Source organism: Electrona antarctica (genome assembly GCF_951216825.1).
Source record: "Electrona antarctica genome assembly, chromosome: 18".
Lineage (NCBI taxonomy): Eukaryota > Metazoa > Chordata > Actinopteri > Myctophiformes > Myctophidae > Electrona > Electrona antarctica.
Genome location: NC_136799.1, coordinates 28196588 through 28215990, shown reverse-complemented (window position 1 = coordinate 28215990; position 19403 = coordinate 28196588). Strand labels below are relative to the sequence as shown.

The window sequence follows — 19403 nt, the reverse complement described above, 5'->3', positions numbered from 1 at the left end:
GATTAGATTACTAACAGAAAACATTAAAGAGTGAACACAAAGCAACAGTTCTCCGCAGCTTTCTTATTTAGAAGTGCTGAAGGCATTTGCTGAAGGCGACTGCGTCGCTGCCCAAGTGACGTCACTCATGCGACTCCTCCATGTCTCTCACTGTCACTCAAGTGACTACTGGCCAATCACAGCGCGTCTTTTCCGGGACTTATGTTACGCACGCGGAAGCTTGACAAGCAAGGAATGTCGGGAAAATTGTGCCTTGGTGACACGCGCCTCAGAGCCGGAAAGGGCGTCTACGTATATATGTCTATGGGGCCAATGCCCAGTCCACCCATCATGAGGAATGTGCCTGGTTGGGTCAGCCGACCCGCCTTTCCCACCCACTGCAACCTTCAGATTTTTGGTAATTGACAAAGCAAAGAGCTGAGGAATGAAACGGATGATGAATGATTAGGTCGCATTTCAGAATACCTCCACCACCCTCTCCCTCCCTACTTCCTTCAGAATACCTCCACCACCCTCTCCCTCCCTACTTCCTTCCCTGTTGTAACTCCCTCCACCTCTCTTTCAAAGCTGTTCTTTTTTTTATCATAATGTCACCCTGCAGCAATATGAATGAGTGAGTGACTTACTGAGCATGTATATCCAATTTACAATTACAATTTAGGCATTTAGCATATATGCTCTTAATCCAGAGCGATTTACAGTAAGCAAGAACAAAAAACATTGTAATACATAATATACATAAAAACGTCATCATGCATCATGATACGTAAGCTAAGAATCTAACAGTGGAATACAGTAGCTATATAATGAAACAATGCATATACTATATAGTGCTATGTCTACATGAAATGCTAAGTTACATAAGTTGAGCCTTTGCATACGCCTGTAAGGTTGTCGCGGCTAGGGTAAGTGCTACGGCAAGTGTTACAGGCTAAAATGGAGTCTGAAGAGGTGGGTTTTCAGACTACAGCGGAAGATTGGGAGTGAGTCTGCAGTTCTGATTGCAATGGGAAGTACATTCCATAGTTTTGGAGCCAGAAGGGAGAAGAGTTTGGGACGTGTGGAGCGCTGTCCCGGCATTTTTAGTGAAGGTACTTCCAGCTACCCTGCGTTGGCTGATCTGAGCATGCGGGAGGCTTTGTAGGGTTCGATCAGACTTGCAAGATATGGGGGGATATGTGTCATTGGAACAAGTCACCTTTCCTTGAACCTGAGCATCGAGGTGTGACAGTTGGAATAATAAATACATTCACTTTGTGGAATCATTTCTTATATTTGGTGCTTACAGTTGGGCTTCATATTAAACACATTGTAAAGGTCATGCTGTGATGATGATGAGGTAGGTTTTCAGTGCAGGACACTTCAGCATATTGATGGGTTGTTTGTAGATCAACCCTGCAGAGTAAAATCCTTGAATATGAATATGAAACCTGAATATGAGACAGTATAACCTGAGATGAACTCAGAGATTAGAAGAGTAGACCCTTATTGGTCCATTTGGGTCATTTTTGAGTGGTGCAGCCACTCCAATGAACATCAATGTGTGTCCCTATGTCTGTCTGTCTGTCTGTTTAGGGTCCCTATGTCTATGTAGAGTACAAACAGGTGAAAAAGTGGCCCTGTTGAGCATCACACTGTGAACAGGTGCATCATGGGAAGCTGAGGTTTATTTTTAGTAAGGAACAGCAATGTGTGTCCCTAATGTCTGTCTGTTTAGGCCCTTTGTATGCGTACGTGCGTGCGTGTTTAGAGTACCAACAGGTGACAAAGTGGCGCTGTTGAGCTTCACACTACACAGCTGCATGACGGGAAGCTTTTAGCTTTTAGCAGCCATTACGTGATTTCGGGTATGACAGTACAGTACAGTACAGTACAGTACAGTAGAGGGACCCCCTGGGGACCCCCACACGATAACTCTGTCATTTCTCGGCCGTTCGGAGACGGGGCAGCTCGCCCGGGCCCGGTTCCGGGTGTGATTTTTACACTCTCACAGTTAAATGAACACTCTGGATTTGACTGTTTGTGAAATTGCACGCTCTACTGCAGTGGTTTTCAACCCTTTTCATATCAAGGCCCATTATTTATTCAGCATTTGAGCCACTGACCACCATTTGATGACATTTAGCCTCTCAGACCCCAACTTTTGTCTTCGTCCACAATTCCATGCTGTATTGATGTTATACCATAGGAGAGATAAGATAACAGGCAAACATTGATCAAAATAACAATTCTTCTACATTCTCTTAATTGTGTAGACTTCTTGTAAATTAAGTAATGCAGGTGTTTAACAACAATTTAACTCTTGAGAGCGTAAAATGATCTGGTTTAATTTCACGCTCAAGCGTTAAAGATCTATACGGGTCCATTTGGTTACCAACGAGCCCACAACTATCCATCTTTTAGCTGGGGACCACCTGGAACCCCCTCAAGGACCACTGGTTGAGAACCACTGCTCTACTACCATCAGTGATTTCACTCTATACTGGCACCAAATTACCTGCCCTTCTCCCATTTCTCTGTGAACTACCTCAGCTCTCACCCACACCACGCCACTCTCTCCAACTTCCCCCTTCATCCCCTTTCTTATTTTCTTCTTTACTCTTCTCTCTCAGTCCAAACTACCAGTCCTGCCCCCGACTCCCCAGTGTCGCTAAATGAGGCCTCACCTTTGTGATAAGTGGGTCATATTTGTTGATTGGCTTGGAGGTTGGTCTCCGCCAGTGTCACGTTGCCTTAAGGACAGAACAAGGTCTTTTTCAGTTGCGTCGGGGGTGAGAGAAGACACGCAATGCTCGCACGGTTATTGCGTGCCTTTACATTGTGCCCTGCGTTGATATCGTTGCCTCGTGTCGGTCTTGTGAACTATTATGTGCAATCACCTATTCATTCACTAGATGGCAGCTGTGACACTATGTAGCTCTAGATCTCCCAGAATGTTGATTTGTGGAGTGAATGTGAATCACTCGTTTAGTAGCCTACCTTATAAGTTGTAGCTGCGGGCCGCACTGATGCCCGGCCGCTGCCTCTGCAGATCGTTTTGAAGAATTAAAGATTTCATGACATTCATGTTCATTTATTTTTCGTTTTTCTTTTAGGTTTTATAACCTCAATTACACCAACACAACCTGAACTTTCAACATTCAGTGGATTTTCTGTGGTCTGGGATTTTCTCGGTGCATGTGTTCTGTAGCCTTTTGGCAAACAGGCCTCAACAGTGACATCTGCTGGCAAATTGTAATGTCATATATGGGATTTGTGGACTCATACATCACAGTCCACAGGAAAATCAGAACATGTGTTTTAGCCAGAAAACCCCACACCACAGAAAATCTACTGAATGTTAAAAGTTCAGGTGCAAAATCTACTGAATGTTAAAAGTTCAGGTGCAATTGAGCTTAGAAAACCTAAATAAAAATACGAAAAATTACACATTTCTTTCAATGTCACGTTCCCTTTAATCCAACTTTTTGGATTTCAGAACTTGGAGATCTGATCCAAAACTACATGTCATATAGTTTAAATTTGAAGGCTATTGACGGCTTTGGACAGTCGGAGTTCAGTGTTGCTATGTGAGGTGAGTCCCCCAATCCCCAGCCCATTCCTGTGTTGTTTACAACTCAACGTTTCCTCTTTCCTGGGGAAAAGGAAAGAGGGGAGCTAGGAGCAGAGGAGGAAAAGCCTTGCTCTCTGCTCCCAAAGGTCACCAGGTGTACTGTGCAACGCTTGTTGCGTCGAGGATCCGCTGCTGACGTGCGTCAGGTTGGGGAGCGTTCCCAACTGAACAGACGACATAAGGCATGGACTGAACGCGAGAAATGTCTCTCCCCCTGGCCCAGCGTCGATTATGAAAGACTCTGTAAATCACTTTAGAAACAGCCATTACTTACCAGGGACAGGACTCAACCTGTGTTGAAATTTTGAATTATTTGTTTATGAACATTATTTGCAACCATTGTAGGCTGCTTGTAATTTGGGAAGAGAAAAATGACACAGAATAATAATTGGTCAAGTTTCAGATCTCCAAAACCAACAGTGACACTCAAAATTGTCTCTCTGTAGTGTGTGAACTGGAACTGTTTCACTGAGGACCTCCTCAGTATAAACATTTAGGCTTACTGCATAGCTTCATTGTAACAGGTATCAACTAGCCTACATGAACCCTAGTGTCTCTATTCTGGGGGAAACTGAAGCTCGTAACGTCTCATGTTACAATGTTACGTAGTTTGGCTATTTTCTGTAATCTTGGTGTAGAGGGAAGGAGGGCAAGTATAGGCCCCTGGGGGACCCCAGTCAACTGAAACCTTTAAGTGGTTAAAATGTCCTCCTCAGGTTCTTTTGTTTCCTCAGTATAAGTAAGCCATGTCGAGCCATGGGGCCCGTAGGCCAGGAGCCCATCAGTATAGCATGATAGATAAATACCTGGTTTTCCCCAGAGCACAACTTCAAGGTCTGTCATAAAGAACAGAATTGAACTTATTAAAATGTCTCAAGCCAGCAAGCCCACTCTGCTTGTTATGGACATATTTGACTGTTTAAAAAGCATTTTGCTTCACTGAATGCAATCCTGGCCTAGGATCAGACGGGACAGGTTTGTCTGACTCTGTTCGGACTACGCAGACCACCATAGCTTTAGTTTATGAGAGACAGACAACAGAGAAAACGTTGGCTTATACCTCACATAACAAGCAACAGCTGGGCAAAGCTACAGTAAGACTAAATTATTTTATTGACTAAGGTGTTTTGGCTCCCAACTGGACAGCTAGGCCTAGGCAAGCAATTTTTTCCCCCCTTTTTTTTATTTTTTTCATTTTGCAACTCAACCATTCTTTGTCTTTTTTTGGTTGTTGTTCCACTCCTCTTTTCAACCCTGTTTTCCTTAAGTCATGCACTCCCCCAAGACGAACACAAACCACCAGACCTCATGAAAGTAGAAAATAATTAAAACACAAGAGCAAAGCACTTTGATTTCACATGTTCTATTAAATAATCATTGCCACACTGAATCTGGAAGCTTATTGCTTTGGTGTTCAACAATACTTAATTGTGGGCAGAGTGTTGTTTTTTTTTACTAAGAAAAGATATATAAGTATATGAATGCTGAAGTACCCTGTAATAACAAGCTGTACCTTGCAGGGTGCATTAGACAAGGGCATTTTCCAAGCATGTACGTACAAAGTCCATGCAATGAAAAGAAGATTAACCAAATCAAGTGGGAGTGTTATTACTTCACAGCTAAAGGGCACAGAGGGATCTTTTTGCTGCAACTCGAGTGTATGTACTGTAATGTTGAAGAACTGTCTGCAGCAGTAGCCGTTGTTGAACATGGTATGATACATTGTGGTAAAGAAATGGAGGGGTAGGGGTGCAAGGGCAGCTCGTTGTCTGGGGGGGTCGATAAGTGATGATGTGTGCAGATGTTTCTTGCCCCCTGCCCCAAGCACCCCCACCACCACCACCACCACTCCGCAGATCAATGTCCAGTCAGTCGGTGGGGGAAGGTTGTGGTTTGAAGGATGATGCCAATGATTGAAGAAGTGAGCAGAATGGGATCTACACACTAAATCCTCAGTGTTAAGAGTGGAAAATGTTACCCTTTTTACACTCTCTGAGTTAAATTAACACTGAGCATTTGACTGTGTGTAGACACTACTATATGGTAGAGCAGGAAAAACCTGGTCACCTGAATCATTCATGAGACAGTCAGGATCACAGTAGGGTCGATGCATCTAGATGCTAATAGGACTGTGTGTGTGTGCGTGCGCGTGTGCGTGTGCGTGCGCTAATGATCTGTGTCTGCATCTTACAGAGGCTCACTGGACCTTCAGAGGGTAGAGGTTTGCCTCATAATGACAGCTATAGAAGCTGTAGCACATTCATCCACTGTTCACCATCACTCCTTCACTGCCACAGCCACTGTCAGAAACACACTGGTGGTCTAGGGCTGTCCTCGAGGTCCATTTATTGTCTTTTTGGTCTCTAACAGAAAATAACTTTATCTTTTTCCCGTAAAGTATGAGCTTGAGTAATTTTCTGGGACAATGAAGTCCAGGACAGCCCTATTATATTTTATTAAAAAAAGAGTTTAGCTACTACAAATCTAGAAAACACCAATATTGTGGGACAGGTCAGTGTAATGAAGTGTGGACATCACATAACATAACAGATTGATAATGCTATATGGGATATCTCCAGTGTGTGATTCAGAGCTGCAGTGGTTGGTGTAGCATCAAAAGAAACAGAGCAGTCACACGGCTTTGTTACATCCTTCCACTGCTCCCCCCCAGAGATCATGAATGGTGTAGTGTTGTGATGCTGTGACAATGATGTGACCGTTGCCATGGCGAGGAGGACTGTGTGTAGACAGAGGGGAGGGGGCATGCGAACGGAGAGCCAATGTCATTGAGATATGCTGCTGTCAGCAGAAATGGGGAGGCAGTGAGAAATCAATGCTGGGATGCTGGACGCAACTCAGCAGGGAGTGTGAGTGTGTGTGTGTGTGTGTGTGTGCGCGTGCGTGCGATTCTGCGAAACCCCCATCCACTTACGCAGACGGAAGCAGCACATGATGTTTCACAAGGTGAAACACAAGGCACCCAAACAGAAACATTATGTATGCACTTAGTGTAAGCCTGTCTGTTGTGCTGATACCTTTGACCTGTATAATGTGTTATTTCCATACATTTTGGGATATTATTGACATCTGTCTGAAAAGTCAGTTTATTTTTGGCCAACTGTGAAACTCATTCCTAGCCTCAATTAGAGGTGAATAATTTACTGTAAATTACTCTCCTCTAGTCGGATTATTAGGAAATAGTTTCAGTACATTCACAGAACACATCTAACATTGGTATGCAATGTTGAAGGTGGTCTCCCGACTGTTCCATTGAGAATTGAGACCCTGCCGTTGGGCAGGATACCTACTGGTTGACAAGTAGTACTGCCTGAAGCTCATATTGAGTGGTAGTTTGGCCCCCCATTCAGGAGACCTGGGTTTGAATCCCAGGACAAGAAACTTAAGGATTGCAGATTTAAGGTTTGCGTTGCTACCGGGCGGAACGGTAAAGCCATACACTGAGTGAGCAGCTCGACTACTAACAGCGTGCAATCAATTACCTTTTCTTTCTCCCTCTCTTTCCCACTCTCTCACTGCATTCTTCCTTCTTTTGCCTTTCTTAGGACTTTTTAAACACCTTGGCAAACTTTATGCAGTGCTACTGCAGTTTTTGCAACACTTATTCAACATTTCTTTTTATGTAGTCTTTTTCTACTCGATTGCTCCTTGTGTTAATACGGAGATTTCTGCTTACTCAGAAACAATTCAAACGCATGCCGCTGACGATCCAGTGCCAATTACTGAAATCATTGTTTGCTCTTTTTCTCCTGCAGATGACGGATGCTCATGCTGAACACCACCCTGAGGGATACGCAAGCCCTTAATGCTCATGCTGAACACCACCCTGAGGGATACGCAAGCCCTTAATGCTCATGCTGAACACCACCCTGAGGGATACGCAAGCCCTTAAAACTACAACAAGGAAAGAGGAAGCTGAGGAGTGCCGCAGTGGGAAGGAAAAGGGGCACTCCCCCACCTCCCATCCCATTGAAACCACCAGTCAAGAGCAAACATCACCAGTTGAGAGCAAAAGTGAACCTGACATACGGCAAAGAACTGTGCAGCCATGTCTGATCACAAGGACATGACGAATCGCCACCTGCGGCACAAGCTGCAGAGTCTGGGGCGAAGGCTGGACGAACTGGAGGAAGCCACCAACAAGCTGCAGAAGTCTGAAGATGAGCTGATTGACCTACAGGTCACTATTTGCATGTGCAATATCCAGCCTTTTGTTCCATTTTAATTTGTATTGAATACAAATAAGTAAGAATACTTATGTTGGGATATAGTGTGAAGGAAATGTCCATGTGTGTGTTTGAATGAGGTGTGATTTATTGATAAAAAAAGGAAATCAATTATTGAATGATCAAGTCTCTCTCCCTTGCAGGACAAGATCATCCAAGCAGAAGGCAGCAACTCCACACTGCTTGCAGATGTGGAGGCTCTAAGGAAACGCCTCCTCAAGATTCAGGGCAAGGACGAGGAGGTGCGCAAGGCTGAGGATCTTTGTCGTACAGTAAGGGAGAAGCTGGAAGAGGAGGAGAGCCTTACCAAAGAGCTGAAGGATGAGATTGAGCGCCTCCAGAGGAGGATGGCTGAACTGGAGAAACTAGAGGAGGCTTTTGGGAAGAGCAAGTCTGACTGTGGTCAGCTGTGCCTTAGTCTCAATGAGGAGAAAAACTTGACCAAGAAGCTCTCATCTGAGTTAGACGCGCTCAAGGCCCGTCTGAAGGAAGTGGAGGGGTCAGAGGTTAAGTTGGACAGGGCAGAGCAGGCCTTGGCCGGTGAGCTGGAGAAGCTCAAGGGGCTCACCCAGACGTTTGTCAGTGAACGCAAGAGACTGCTGGAGAAACAGAGGGAGGACGAGCAGATCATCATGAAGCTTAGGGAAAAACTGGAGCATCAGAAGAACCGCCTCAGCACCACATCTGAGACCGACCATGCAGACTTCATGAGGTCAAGGATCGAAGATGAATTGTCATCCACCGGCCTCCTCACCAGCAAGCTGACCGGACGCAAAAAGAGCCTTGACTACCTCAAACTGACTGACGATGTTGTCGGCCTGAGGAACAAATCTGAGAACGAGAAGAACAGCAGCCTGGAAGTTTCCACGCCAGAGGAGGACAACAAAATGAAGGAGCTGACTCAGGAGGTGGAGAGGCTGAAGAACCGCCTCAAACAGCTGGAGATCGTCGAGGAGGACCTGAAGAACTCTGAGTCCAAGAATGGAGAGCTCCAGGAGAAGTTCCAGACAGAACAGACACGGGCCCATCAACTTTGCGAGCAGGTGGAGCAGCTCAAGACGCAACTCTGTGCGAACAGTGGAATTGGGGGAAATGGAAAAGGTAACCATGGCAATGGAAGTTCCAACATTTGCCCGAATAACCCCGCTAAGGTCCTAGAGAATGGCAAAGCTGAGAATGAAGAAATTGTGTCGGTAGGTTTCAGACAGGAGAAGCCCAAATACCGAAGTGCCGCTGCCATCTCGGAGCCGAGTTCTCCCAAGCACAAGAACAGGGAACTGTCTCCTCAACATAAGAGAGAAACCAAGCTGAGGACCAAAGAACTGAGTCACTCCGAGGAGAACTCCCCCAAGTCTGTCAGGAGAGCCCTCAGTCCTGCTCACAAGAGCAGGAGGACCCCCAAAACCACGTCTGATAATGGAGTGAGAGACAAGGGCAAAGGAGCAGAGGAGAAGACAAGGGGAGCCTCTCACACCCCTATCAGTGTGTCTTCTAATGATAACAAGAAAGGGTCTGTCCTTAGTCGTTACCCGCCAGCAGCTAACGACCAGAAGCCATTGCGGACGGCTCAGAAGCAGACTGACGGAGAAAGCAAAAAGAGCAAGGTGGAAAAGGTTTCGAAGTTGTATGTCGGTAGTGATAGTGAGTCAAACAACTCTGACATAATGCCTGAGAGCTCTGGCAATGTCAACAGCATTTCTGCACTGGAGATGGAAACAGCATCTGCATCAGATCAGGAATCACTGGACCAGGTCCAGGACTCTGTTCCCATCCCTGACTCCGTCTGCAGCCTCTCCAAAGCCAATGGATCCTACAAAGCCTACAGATCCCATGTCACTCCACTGTTGCCTAGTGATCAAGTGTCAGAAGGTCATTCGTCTGCTTCTGAAACAGAATCCACTGGATCAAGGCCATCTGAACCGGATGCCGTGACTGAGGTGACGACTGCACCTATAAGCAGTAGGACTACAACACCCAAGAATCCCAGATACTCGCGTGTTCATGACTCAAATTCGGAGGGTTCCTCGTCCAGGAGCTCCTTTGATGAAGAGCTCCACAGCAGGCCGCTATTGGCCGAGGGAGGCCTCCAGGTGCAGGAGCCCACATACACAGCATCCGGGATTGAGATCCGACGCGTGTGCAGTCCGCGCGAAGCGTTAAGATCAAAAGCCATCATCAAGCCTGCCATCGTCGAGACTGACAGGAAGGAAGTGATGATGTCGGAACCTTTTTCCGCCAACGGTAAACCCAAAATCTCCACCAAACCTATCCTAACCACCGGCAATAAGATGACCAGCAGTATAACCATCTATCCCAATGACCCGAGCTCGTCCAGAAGTAGCAGCCGCAGCAACAGCCTGTCCAGTGAACCAACGTCCGTCAAAGAGCGACACACCTCCACTAGTAACATTCTAATAGGTAACTTTAGGCTGCTTCTAACCTTGTACATAAGCTAGATCTTTACCTTTACCCTATTCTGAGAGGAACGTTTGCCGTAAATGGCAAATCTACAAGTTCACAGTGGGCTTGTACAGTACATCAGCTATTTTCAGCAAAGAAATTGGTGTTGAGAGAAATTTTCTTTTCACTTTTCACTTTTTGATGAAGATCATGCACCGAAATGCATCAAATTAAAAGAAAATGGTGGATTTTAAAAATAATGACTTATCTTAAACAATTCACACTATATTAATTATGCACATGTCCTTGTTTGTTTTGTTTTGTTCAATAAATATAGCTAAAGGGTTATTGACGCAGAAAAGCGAGGAGTTATGATAAAATGGCAAACCCTGAATTTTCCAATAAAATGTTTATAAATAGAATTGATGTAATTATGACATACAGTATCTATCATATCAAATGCTAAATTGTGATTTGTTTCGGCTCACTGCCAGGACCCAGCACTGAGCACCGGGGCAGCATCTCCATCCCTTATGAGATCTCCATCCCCAAGAGTGGGATCACCCTGCGGTCCTGTCAGGACCAGGACTGCGGCACCGAGGACCAAGAGGACACGTCCCCGGCACTGGGCCTGCATGAGAGATGCATGGAGACCACCACCGCCAGCCACACCTGCTCTCATTCCCAGCGCAGGAGCTTCAGCTTGCAATCCCCAGACGCGGGCTCGGCCGACTTCAACAATGACACAGAGTCGGGCTTCGAGAGCAGCAGCAGCAGCAGCACCACCACAGTCACCAGCTGGAGGAGCCAGACACACGGCCCACATGCCCAGGACGACAGCATACCGGAGATGAGGAACGTCACTGTGAGGAGCACCTGGAGGAATCGGGCGGACGAAGCGGGAGCGCGAGGACGAGGAGAACCCAGGATGATGATGGATGGCGGGTCAGAGGATGAGGCAGAAGCCATGACTACGTGGAGGGCGTACCGTGCGACCACTGTACTCGACAGGGAGGAAACACTGAACAGCACGGCGGGGAGTGGAGGGAGCATCGCTGCACAGAAAGGAGCCAAGCCTTCTCCTGCTGAGGTGAGCAAATGTCTGAATGACTACAGTGTGGCTACAATTGAATGAGGAAATTGGTAAATAATATTATACAGTAAAACCCTCAGCTTTGTTTTGCGATGGCGCAAAACAAAGCAAATATGCTTTGTTTTGATGGCGCAAAACGAAACATTTTACGTAATCGTTTTGCAAAGAAATACACAGAAGGCAGGGTGTTTTTTCCCCCATGCTATCCAATTTATATGATCTCCTCTCAGCAAAATAATGGGATTTGGGTTCAAAATCTGCAACGTTTCCCTTTAATTTAACTCTAAGGGCCCTGTTTTCGCATTGCTAATTAACGCTAGGCACAAGGTCTTAACTTAGGGCGTGTGGGTGTTTGTCCATCGCAATGTTGCTATTTACACAACGCTAAAATGCAGCAACATCATGCTCACCGAAGCATCAACATTAAAACGACTCGAGAATAATCCAAATGCAAGTGCATGGCCGTTACTGTGGTCAAAATCCACTGTACCCTAATTGTCTCATGTCCAACAGACACCAGTGATATTTTGACATATCAGTTTAATGTTCATATGCATGAGACATTGGGAGCACGTTCTGTGTTGTCAAGTATTGCTAGGAGGATGGATTCTTACTGTAGAGGCAGGTAAGCAGTTTGAACACATGATATGATTAAAGGGAAATTACAGATATTACTTGAGAATTAGGTGTGTGGAGGAATTATAAGTCTTGTATAAATCAGGCATGCTACCAGAGCGCTTGCAATATAATAAGGAAAGAGAGAAGGGAGAAACAGTTGATTTCGGTAAGCAGTATATTTCTGCTGATAAATTATTCTCAAATTGAGTTTTCGTTTTTAACTGAACAGTGGTGAGAATTGCTCACATTAATAAATGATGGTCTTTTGCGTGCAATTCAATGACCATCGATATCTGTCTGAGCCCTACTCACTACTAGTAATGATGAATTAGCATTACGTTTATGAGGAACAAACACCTGTTGCACAGATTAAACCGGTGTTGTAATGTATAATTATAAATTGTAAGTGATTGTATATTGTATAATTTGTATAAATTGTAGAATCAAGAGGAATCAAGGTTTTATTTGTCACTAACTAAGTACAAGCAGCTAAATGTAACTTGTAAATGTAAATTATAACCATAAACCCATGCCTAAGTCCACTGGTCCTTTGCATATTTTCACATTATGTTGTGATGTCCATGTCAAATAAATTAAACTAAGTTCTTGTCAGACAAACAAATTAGTTACAAGCTCTCTGTATGAGCTAATGTCCTTCCTCCACCCATTATTACTATTGAGTAACTAAAACAGTAACCCAAACACCCAAGCTATCACTTTAACGCAAGAATAAATCAACTGCTAATGGCTATGAATGTGCAAGTAAAATATGAAACCAGGGGGGAATAGATGAGAAAAATACAACAGCTTATTATGTTTCCTCCTAGTTATGTTAATCCATCTATTTCTATTCCAGATGTACATGCGTAGAATCAACAGTGTGGTCACCACCAGAGAGGTCCAGGAACCAGGGAGCCGCCGGGGAAAGACATGCCAGTCCCCCAACACGGAGTCAGGGCCCCTGGGAAGGTCTATACCCCATGACCCTGTCAGCTCTCAGTCCTGGGGCCGTTCCAACACTCAGCCTATGGTAAGCTGTAGCCTTTTTACACATTACAAGATTTTGTATTTGATTGAATTGCAGGTGTTGATTGAGAATAAAATAATATACACGTATATTCTCATGAAGTTAAAAAGAACAATCTCAAATAACTTACCTCAAATGCTTTGATGCTGAATAGAGAACACATTTTGTGTGACACCTGTGTGTAAATATTTACTCCTATCTGACTTGAAGATGAAAGAGTTTTTGCATCTTCAGACAGCAATAAACTGAAAGAACAGTTTCCAGGTTTAGCAACATGTGCCAGACATAATGCCAAGTATTCTGTCCTTTTGAGTATTAGTAATGAACAATAGTCTGACAAAGTAAGCACCAACAGAAGCAAGGAGCGACATTTCTTTTTCCTCTCTGTTGTCTGAGAATAGCCCACCATGTGCACTGCAAAACATGGTCGTCATTAAAACTTGGCAAGGAAAAATACATAGTACAAGGATCTGGCACTATTAATATGATGAATATTTCCTAGCGTCGATGTTCAACATATATTTTCATGAGGTTTTGTTTATGTTGGATGTCAAACGTTTTGTCTTGAAATATCACATCTGGAGCCTGGACAGCAATAGCAGATAATTTGTAAGCTTCAAACAAATACTTAAAGTTCCATTCCTCCCTTTGTAGTAAAAAACACAACAACCAAAAAACCAATCTGTAAGTAAGTGGCAGGGGTTGTGTGTGTTGGGGGTGGTATTTTGTTCCCTTTTTCTTTTTTACTGTAAATCTCTCGAACACGTCTGGCACCAGACAAGGTATGCAACATGCGCTGAGCTCAGACGCAAGCAAGGCTAACTCTCACAGTGCTCTTTCCACCAGGCAAAAGCAAACGTGATGTAAGATTGAAGGTATTATTTGTCCCATGCAAACGGTTTCATCTAGTCTTGAAGATAAGAGAGTCTTGGCTGGGTGGCCATGGTTGAGTAGAGAGAGACATGTGAATCGGAGGGATCAGAGGCATAGACTGTAGATCGGAGGATTCAACCCTCGTTCTGCCCAGCCTACTTGTCGAAGTGTCGCAGAGCAAGACACTTAGCCCCTAACATCTGCTCATCTGAGCCATCTAAGCAGTAAAAGGAATTTCCCCTCTCCTGGGGACCAACAAATACCCCCTGTTCCCTAAAAGCACAGCCACAGGGCCAGGACTACCGAACATACGTAGCTCAAGACTTGTCCATTCTGCAGCAGACCTCAGCTTTGTTGCGTGCGTGCGTGCGTGCGTGCGTGCGTGCGTGCGTGCGTGCGTGCGTTTTCTCCCTCCCGACGCCAGGCTTTGGGACTTCAAGCTTAGCACAGCACTTCTGTAGGGCCCGCTCCACTCCTGTTGGCCCAGTAAGCACAAAATGAAAAGGGTGGAACAGAAAATAGAGAGAGATGGAGGATTAAAAAAAAAAAACACGAAAAAACAGAACCTCAACGGGGGGAAAAGAAGGTTAGGAAAACCTCAAGTAGAAGAAAATAGCTTGCTTGTATTTCAGTATGCCAGCACTTCACTGTCTGTGGCTCTGCCAAGCTGCATTGCTATTCCACACACACACACACACACACACACACACACACACACACACACACACACACACACACACACACACACACACACACACACTCTCTCTCTCTCACATAGATGGTTATTGTTCAAATGTTTACCTCTCTCTCTGTGTCTGTCTTGTCTGTCTTGTCTGTCTGTCTGTCTGTCTGTCTGTCTGTCTGTCTGTCTGTCTGTCTGTCTGTCTGTCTGTCTGTCTGTCTGTCTGTCTGTCTGTCTGTCTGTCTGTCTGTCTGTCTGTCTGTCTGTCTGTCTGTCTGTCTGTCTGAGTTTGAGTTTGTGGTGTGTAGAGAATGTGTCAAGCGTGAAATTACATGGTTCCATCTGCATTCAGACTGTTTCTGAGGTATAGAGCGTTGAAGTTTACGTATCCCATACACTAAAACTAATGACACCTTTCAAAATTTGTTAAATCCATTTAGAAAATCCATTTTCTACATGAACCTAAACCACATTTAAATGACCTGTGATTACAAATAAGGACGTTTTCTATGTTCATTCATTGAACAGTGTAGTTACTTGTGCATGCATGCATTCATGTGTTCGTGGATGTCAACAGTGTGCATGTGAGTGGGTTTGATCTCATGTATAGTCTACATGTACTGTATAGTCAAGTCAAAGTTTATTATAGCTCAATATCACAAAGCAACATTTGCAAAAACAAGAATACAATGCATAAAAGATAAATAAACCATTATATAAACCATTATAAACAAAACCGTATTCCACACACACACACACGCGCGCACACACACACACACACACACACACACACACACACACACACACACACACACACACACACACACACACACACACACACACACACACACACACACACACACACTCTTTTCACACACTCTTTTCATTGGGAACGAAAGGTTAAACAAGACATCAGAAAGATGAGGTGGAAATTACAAACTAGCAACGGTAATAACTCATTTGTCTATTGGTGTACACTGTACTGACATGTGGCTGTAGAAACACTAACAAACTGCGAGCCCATAGCTACAATAACATGTCACTCTGTCACTTTGACAAACTAGGCTAGACTCGAGGCCTCTGGGTAGTTATCCTTGTCCTTTTCTTCTGCAAATATACTGGACGTTAACGGTCATGAAGATTGATTTCATGGACACACACACACACACACACACACACACACACACACACACACCGATCTGCCATCATGTGTTTTTATTTTATTTGATATTTATTGATATTTGATATTTATTTTGGGCATTTTTATTTATTTATGAGAGTGTAGAGAGAGGCGAAACGTAAGCGCAGACAGAGGAGAGACATGCAAGATCAAGGTCCTCGCGCTCACTAGGAGCATGTCGTCTGAGCAATAACTAGCGGAGCCACCAGGCACCCCATGAATGTGTTTATGATGTTGATTCCAGAAAGGTTGTCTACACCCTTAAACATTTATTTTACTCTCTGTCTTATAGTTATCTTTGCTTTTTCACAGTTTATATACATTTTCCAGTGTAAACCACACACACACACACACACACACACACACACACACACACACACACACACACACACACACACACACACCCCCATCACTGAAATAACTGGACAATGAATTAGCTGGTTGAATTCTGAGAACCCTACCTGTTGGCAGGCATGTATCTCTTTTACACCAGAAGATTTCACAAACCTCGCCCCAATCGCTGTGAGTTCTCTCATCACTGGACGACAAAGCAGGCATGCAGACAGCAAGGCCTTGAGGCTCATGAGGCGCGCCCAAGCGAGACGGAAAGCAAGCAAGTGTCCACCTACCTGCCGCCTGAGATGGCAGGTAGATGGCAATCACCTGTTTCCAAATTGCGCACGGATAGCTAAGCTAGCTATGATGTAACAGACTGGCTACAAGTGGGAGCATGTCACGTTCACCCAGCCAAAGGGAGGACCGCGTAGCCAATGAAAACAATGGCTGGTTTCACTGTTCGCAAGCCCACATGAATATTGACAAATCACTAAAAACCTTTATGGCCATGTTGCTGTGCATGTGAGGTTATATCGATCTATATGCAAAGGCATCTATCTTGTTTTATAAATTTATAAAAAAGAGTACACGAGATTAATGATTCGTTGTGTGCTATATTCGCTATAGACTATAGAGGGTATGCGTGACATCATCATACCCGGAAGTTATGCGGGAACGCCTACTGAGTGGCAAAAAACAACTTTCTGGCCTTGACAGCCCATACATCCAAACAGAAAAGTCCTAAATTAAACAACGTTAAATGACGTTAAACTCATTTTGTCACTCAATTTGCCACTCACTTTATGCATTTGCATACCCTCCATTTTAATTTAAAACTAAATTTAAAAACACTATTTCCCAAGAACTGGGCCCTGGATTGGCTCTGAAGTGCTAAACCAGCTGTGAGATGAGGAACGGGCCAGCTCATTGTTATTTCTTCAATTCCGTCTGCCAGTATGCTCAGGGTTTCTGCTGTCTTATGTTCACCATACATGGTTAGTGATGTAAAAAATAAAAAAGACAATACAAGATGTCGACAGGGCTCAATACTTTTTTTTGGTTGTCAGGTGAAAAAACTGTTCAGATGTCTTGTATTGTCTTCTGATGTATATTTCAGTTGGGTGCACAACCTCCATTTCGAATGGGGTTTTAGATTATGTTGTCAGAATGATGGGAGAATATAGATGATCCAGTGATTGCAGAGCCAAAGGTTGACAGCATTGAGCCCTATTATGAGAAGCTTGTAGATGAATGTCTGGAATGTGATCAATTACTACATGACCTTTGACCTACAGTGTAAGTGTAAGCATAGATATATATAAGAAAGCTAGATGGCTCACCTGCGCTCTGTCCAATGTAGAGCGATGTTGCTACGTGGCAAGTTGATTTCATGGTATGTAAAAAATATATAAGTGCTTGAAATGAGCACAGGAGGAAATGTATTTTATTTTTGATAGTCGTTGACCTACATTTCTCAAACCGTGGCCCTAGAGTTCTGTACTTGTCTATAACATGTGCTGAGAGAAGAGCGGACCAAAATCTTGTTAGAGCAGAACAAAGTTGATCAATACTCATTTAGGGAAGAGACAACACTCCCAATTCCTTTTAAGAGCCCTAGAGCGACTTAGCCAAACTGATAGCTTATTGATTAGCTTTCCTTATTTTTACCTCATGTGTAAATTATTTGGTTGCCTTGTGTTTGACCCTTTATCACAGAGAATGGCACCTCTTCATCAGTGTGGTCTTCTGTGGGGATAGTGGCTTTGGTCTGACCTTGATGTCCTCAGTTTAGTTCCACTAAAGCAAAGTGAACATTCTTTTGATGGATTGTTCTGGCACAATACCAGACTGTACTTTTGAATTACCCACTTAGTATGTAATATTATTGATATTGAGATCCACAATATTAATAAACTAAAATAGCGGCTTCTTACTTTGTAAAGGAGTCTGTCCTCACCTTTGAGCACAGAACAGAACGGCACTGTAGTATTTCCTCCCCACTGTAGCGGTAGGAAACGTCAGCCCATCGTGAATGGTCTGCGAACTTATGTTTGGCCGATGAACGCAATACCAAAACATCCTTTGTTTGGGTCAAAAAGAAACCAGTGGCAACAAGGTGAAATATGGGATTGGAGTTGTACTTCAGCTGCTGTTCGCCTGATGTGACCCACACAGAAAAAAGGCCTCTGGAAAAACAATCTGTGCAAGAGTTGGACGATGTGAGCTCCTAGTAGGAGGTTAGAACATCAAGACAGCAGATCCCAAATAAATGGCTCGTAAGAAAAGTGATTGAAGAATTGAGAAGAATCTGAGTCCTAAAGCTCTCTGCTGCTGTCTGGGTACGACTGCTGCTCTGAGTCCCTATAGAGCTCTCTGTCTGGGTACGAATGCCGCTCTGAGTCCTAGAGCTCTCTGCTGTCTGTCTGTGTACGGCTGCTGCTCTGAGTCCTATATAGCTCTCTGCTATTCTAAATCCTTTAGACCCTTTATTGTCTCCACCAGGCCGAAGGCATGGGGAGAGAGTATGTTTTGCACTCCGTCCGTGTGTGTGTGTCCGTCCGTCCGTCCGTCCGTCCTTCCTTCCGTCCGTCTGTGTACAGCTAATCTCCGGCACCGTTAACCCGGCCGATGCCAAACTTTGCACACACACTCCCTGGATGCCAACGATGAACCTCTGCCCCACATTTTCCAGAACGGCCTGTTATAGCGCCACCATGAGGCAGCTTTTTATTACCTAAAACTGCACCAATCTGCGTGAAACGTTGCATGCACACTCCCTAGAGGCCAAGGACAAACCTTTGACCTGCATTTTCCGCATCTGCCTTTTATAGCGCCACCAGGAGGCCGACTTTTGTAAAACACATTTTTGGATATTACTCCTCCAGATTCTGTCCAAAAATCTCACAAATCGTTACACAGTATCTCTATGGTCATGTGCTCAAGTCGGATCTGTCTGATATTTCATATTCCATCCTAATTGGCTATAATTGGCTTTCACAGTTTGCAAGATTGCCCCGTTTTGAACAATAGCCTCAAATCATGAACGCAGCATGCAATTTATGTGAAATCTTTCACACATTTTCTTACTAGGCTGAGGAATATATCCCACCCTTTTCACATTGGCCTGTTATAGCGCCACCAACAGGTTGATTTTTGCAAAACACATTTTTGGAACAAAATGCCTCAAATCATCCAATTGCCATCAAAGGCGTATGAAGAAATGGCTACAGAAATACATGATCTCTGTAGTCATGTGACACGAGTCTGTTGGATTTCTCAGATTGTACACTGATAGGCTAACATTGCCTTCCAAAGTTTTCAGGAGTGGCCCGTTTTG

The 19403-nt window shown here is 44.3% G+C and overlaps 1 protein-coding gene across 1 annotated transcript in view; it reads left to right on the top strand.

Moving 5' to 3' along the window:
* luzp1 (leucine zipper protein 1) overlaps nt 1–19403 on the top strand; it is an 89926-nt gene that overhangs the window by 55846 nt on the left and 14677 nt on the right. Inside the window, exons 3-6 of the mRNA XM_079527875.1 lie at nt 7387–7811; nt 8001–10275; nt 10752–11347; nt 12825–12998. Of these exons, the coding sequence (XP_079384001.1) occupies nt 7680–7811; nt 8001–10275; nt 10752–11347; nt 12825–12998 (3177 nt within the window). The 5' untranslated portion in view covers nt 7387–7679. The remainder of the gene's footprint in view (nt 1–7386; nt 7812–8000; nt 10276–10751; nt 11348–12824; nt 12999–19403) is intronic.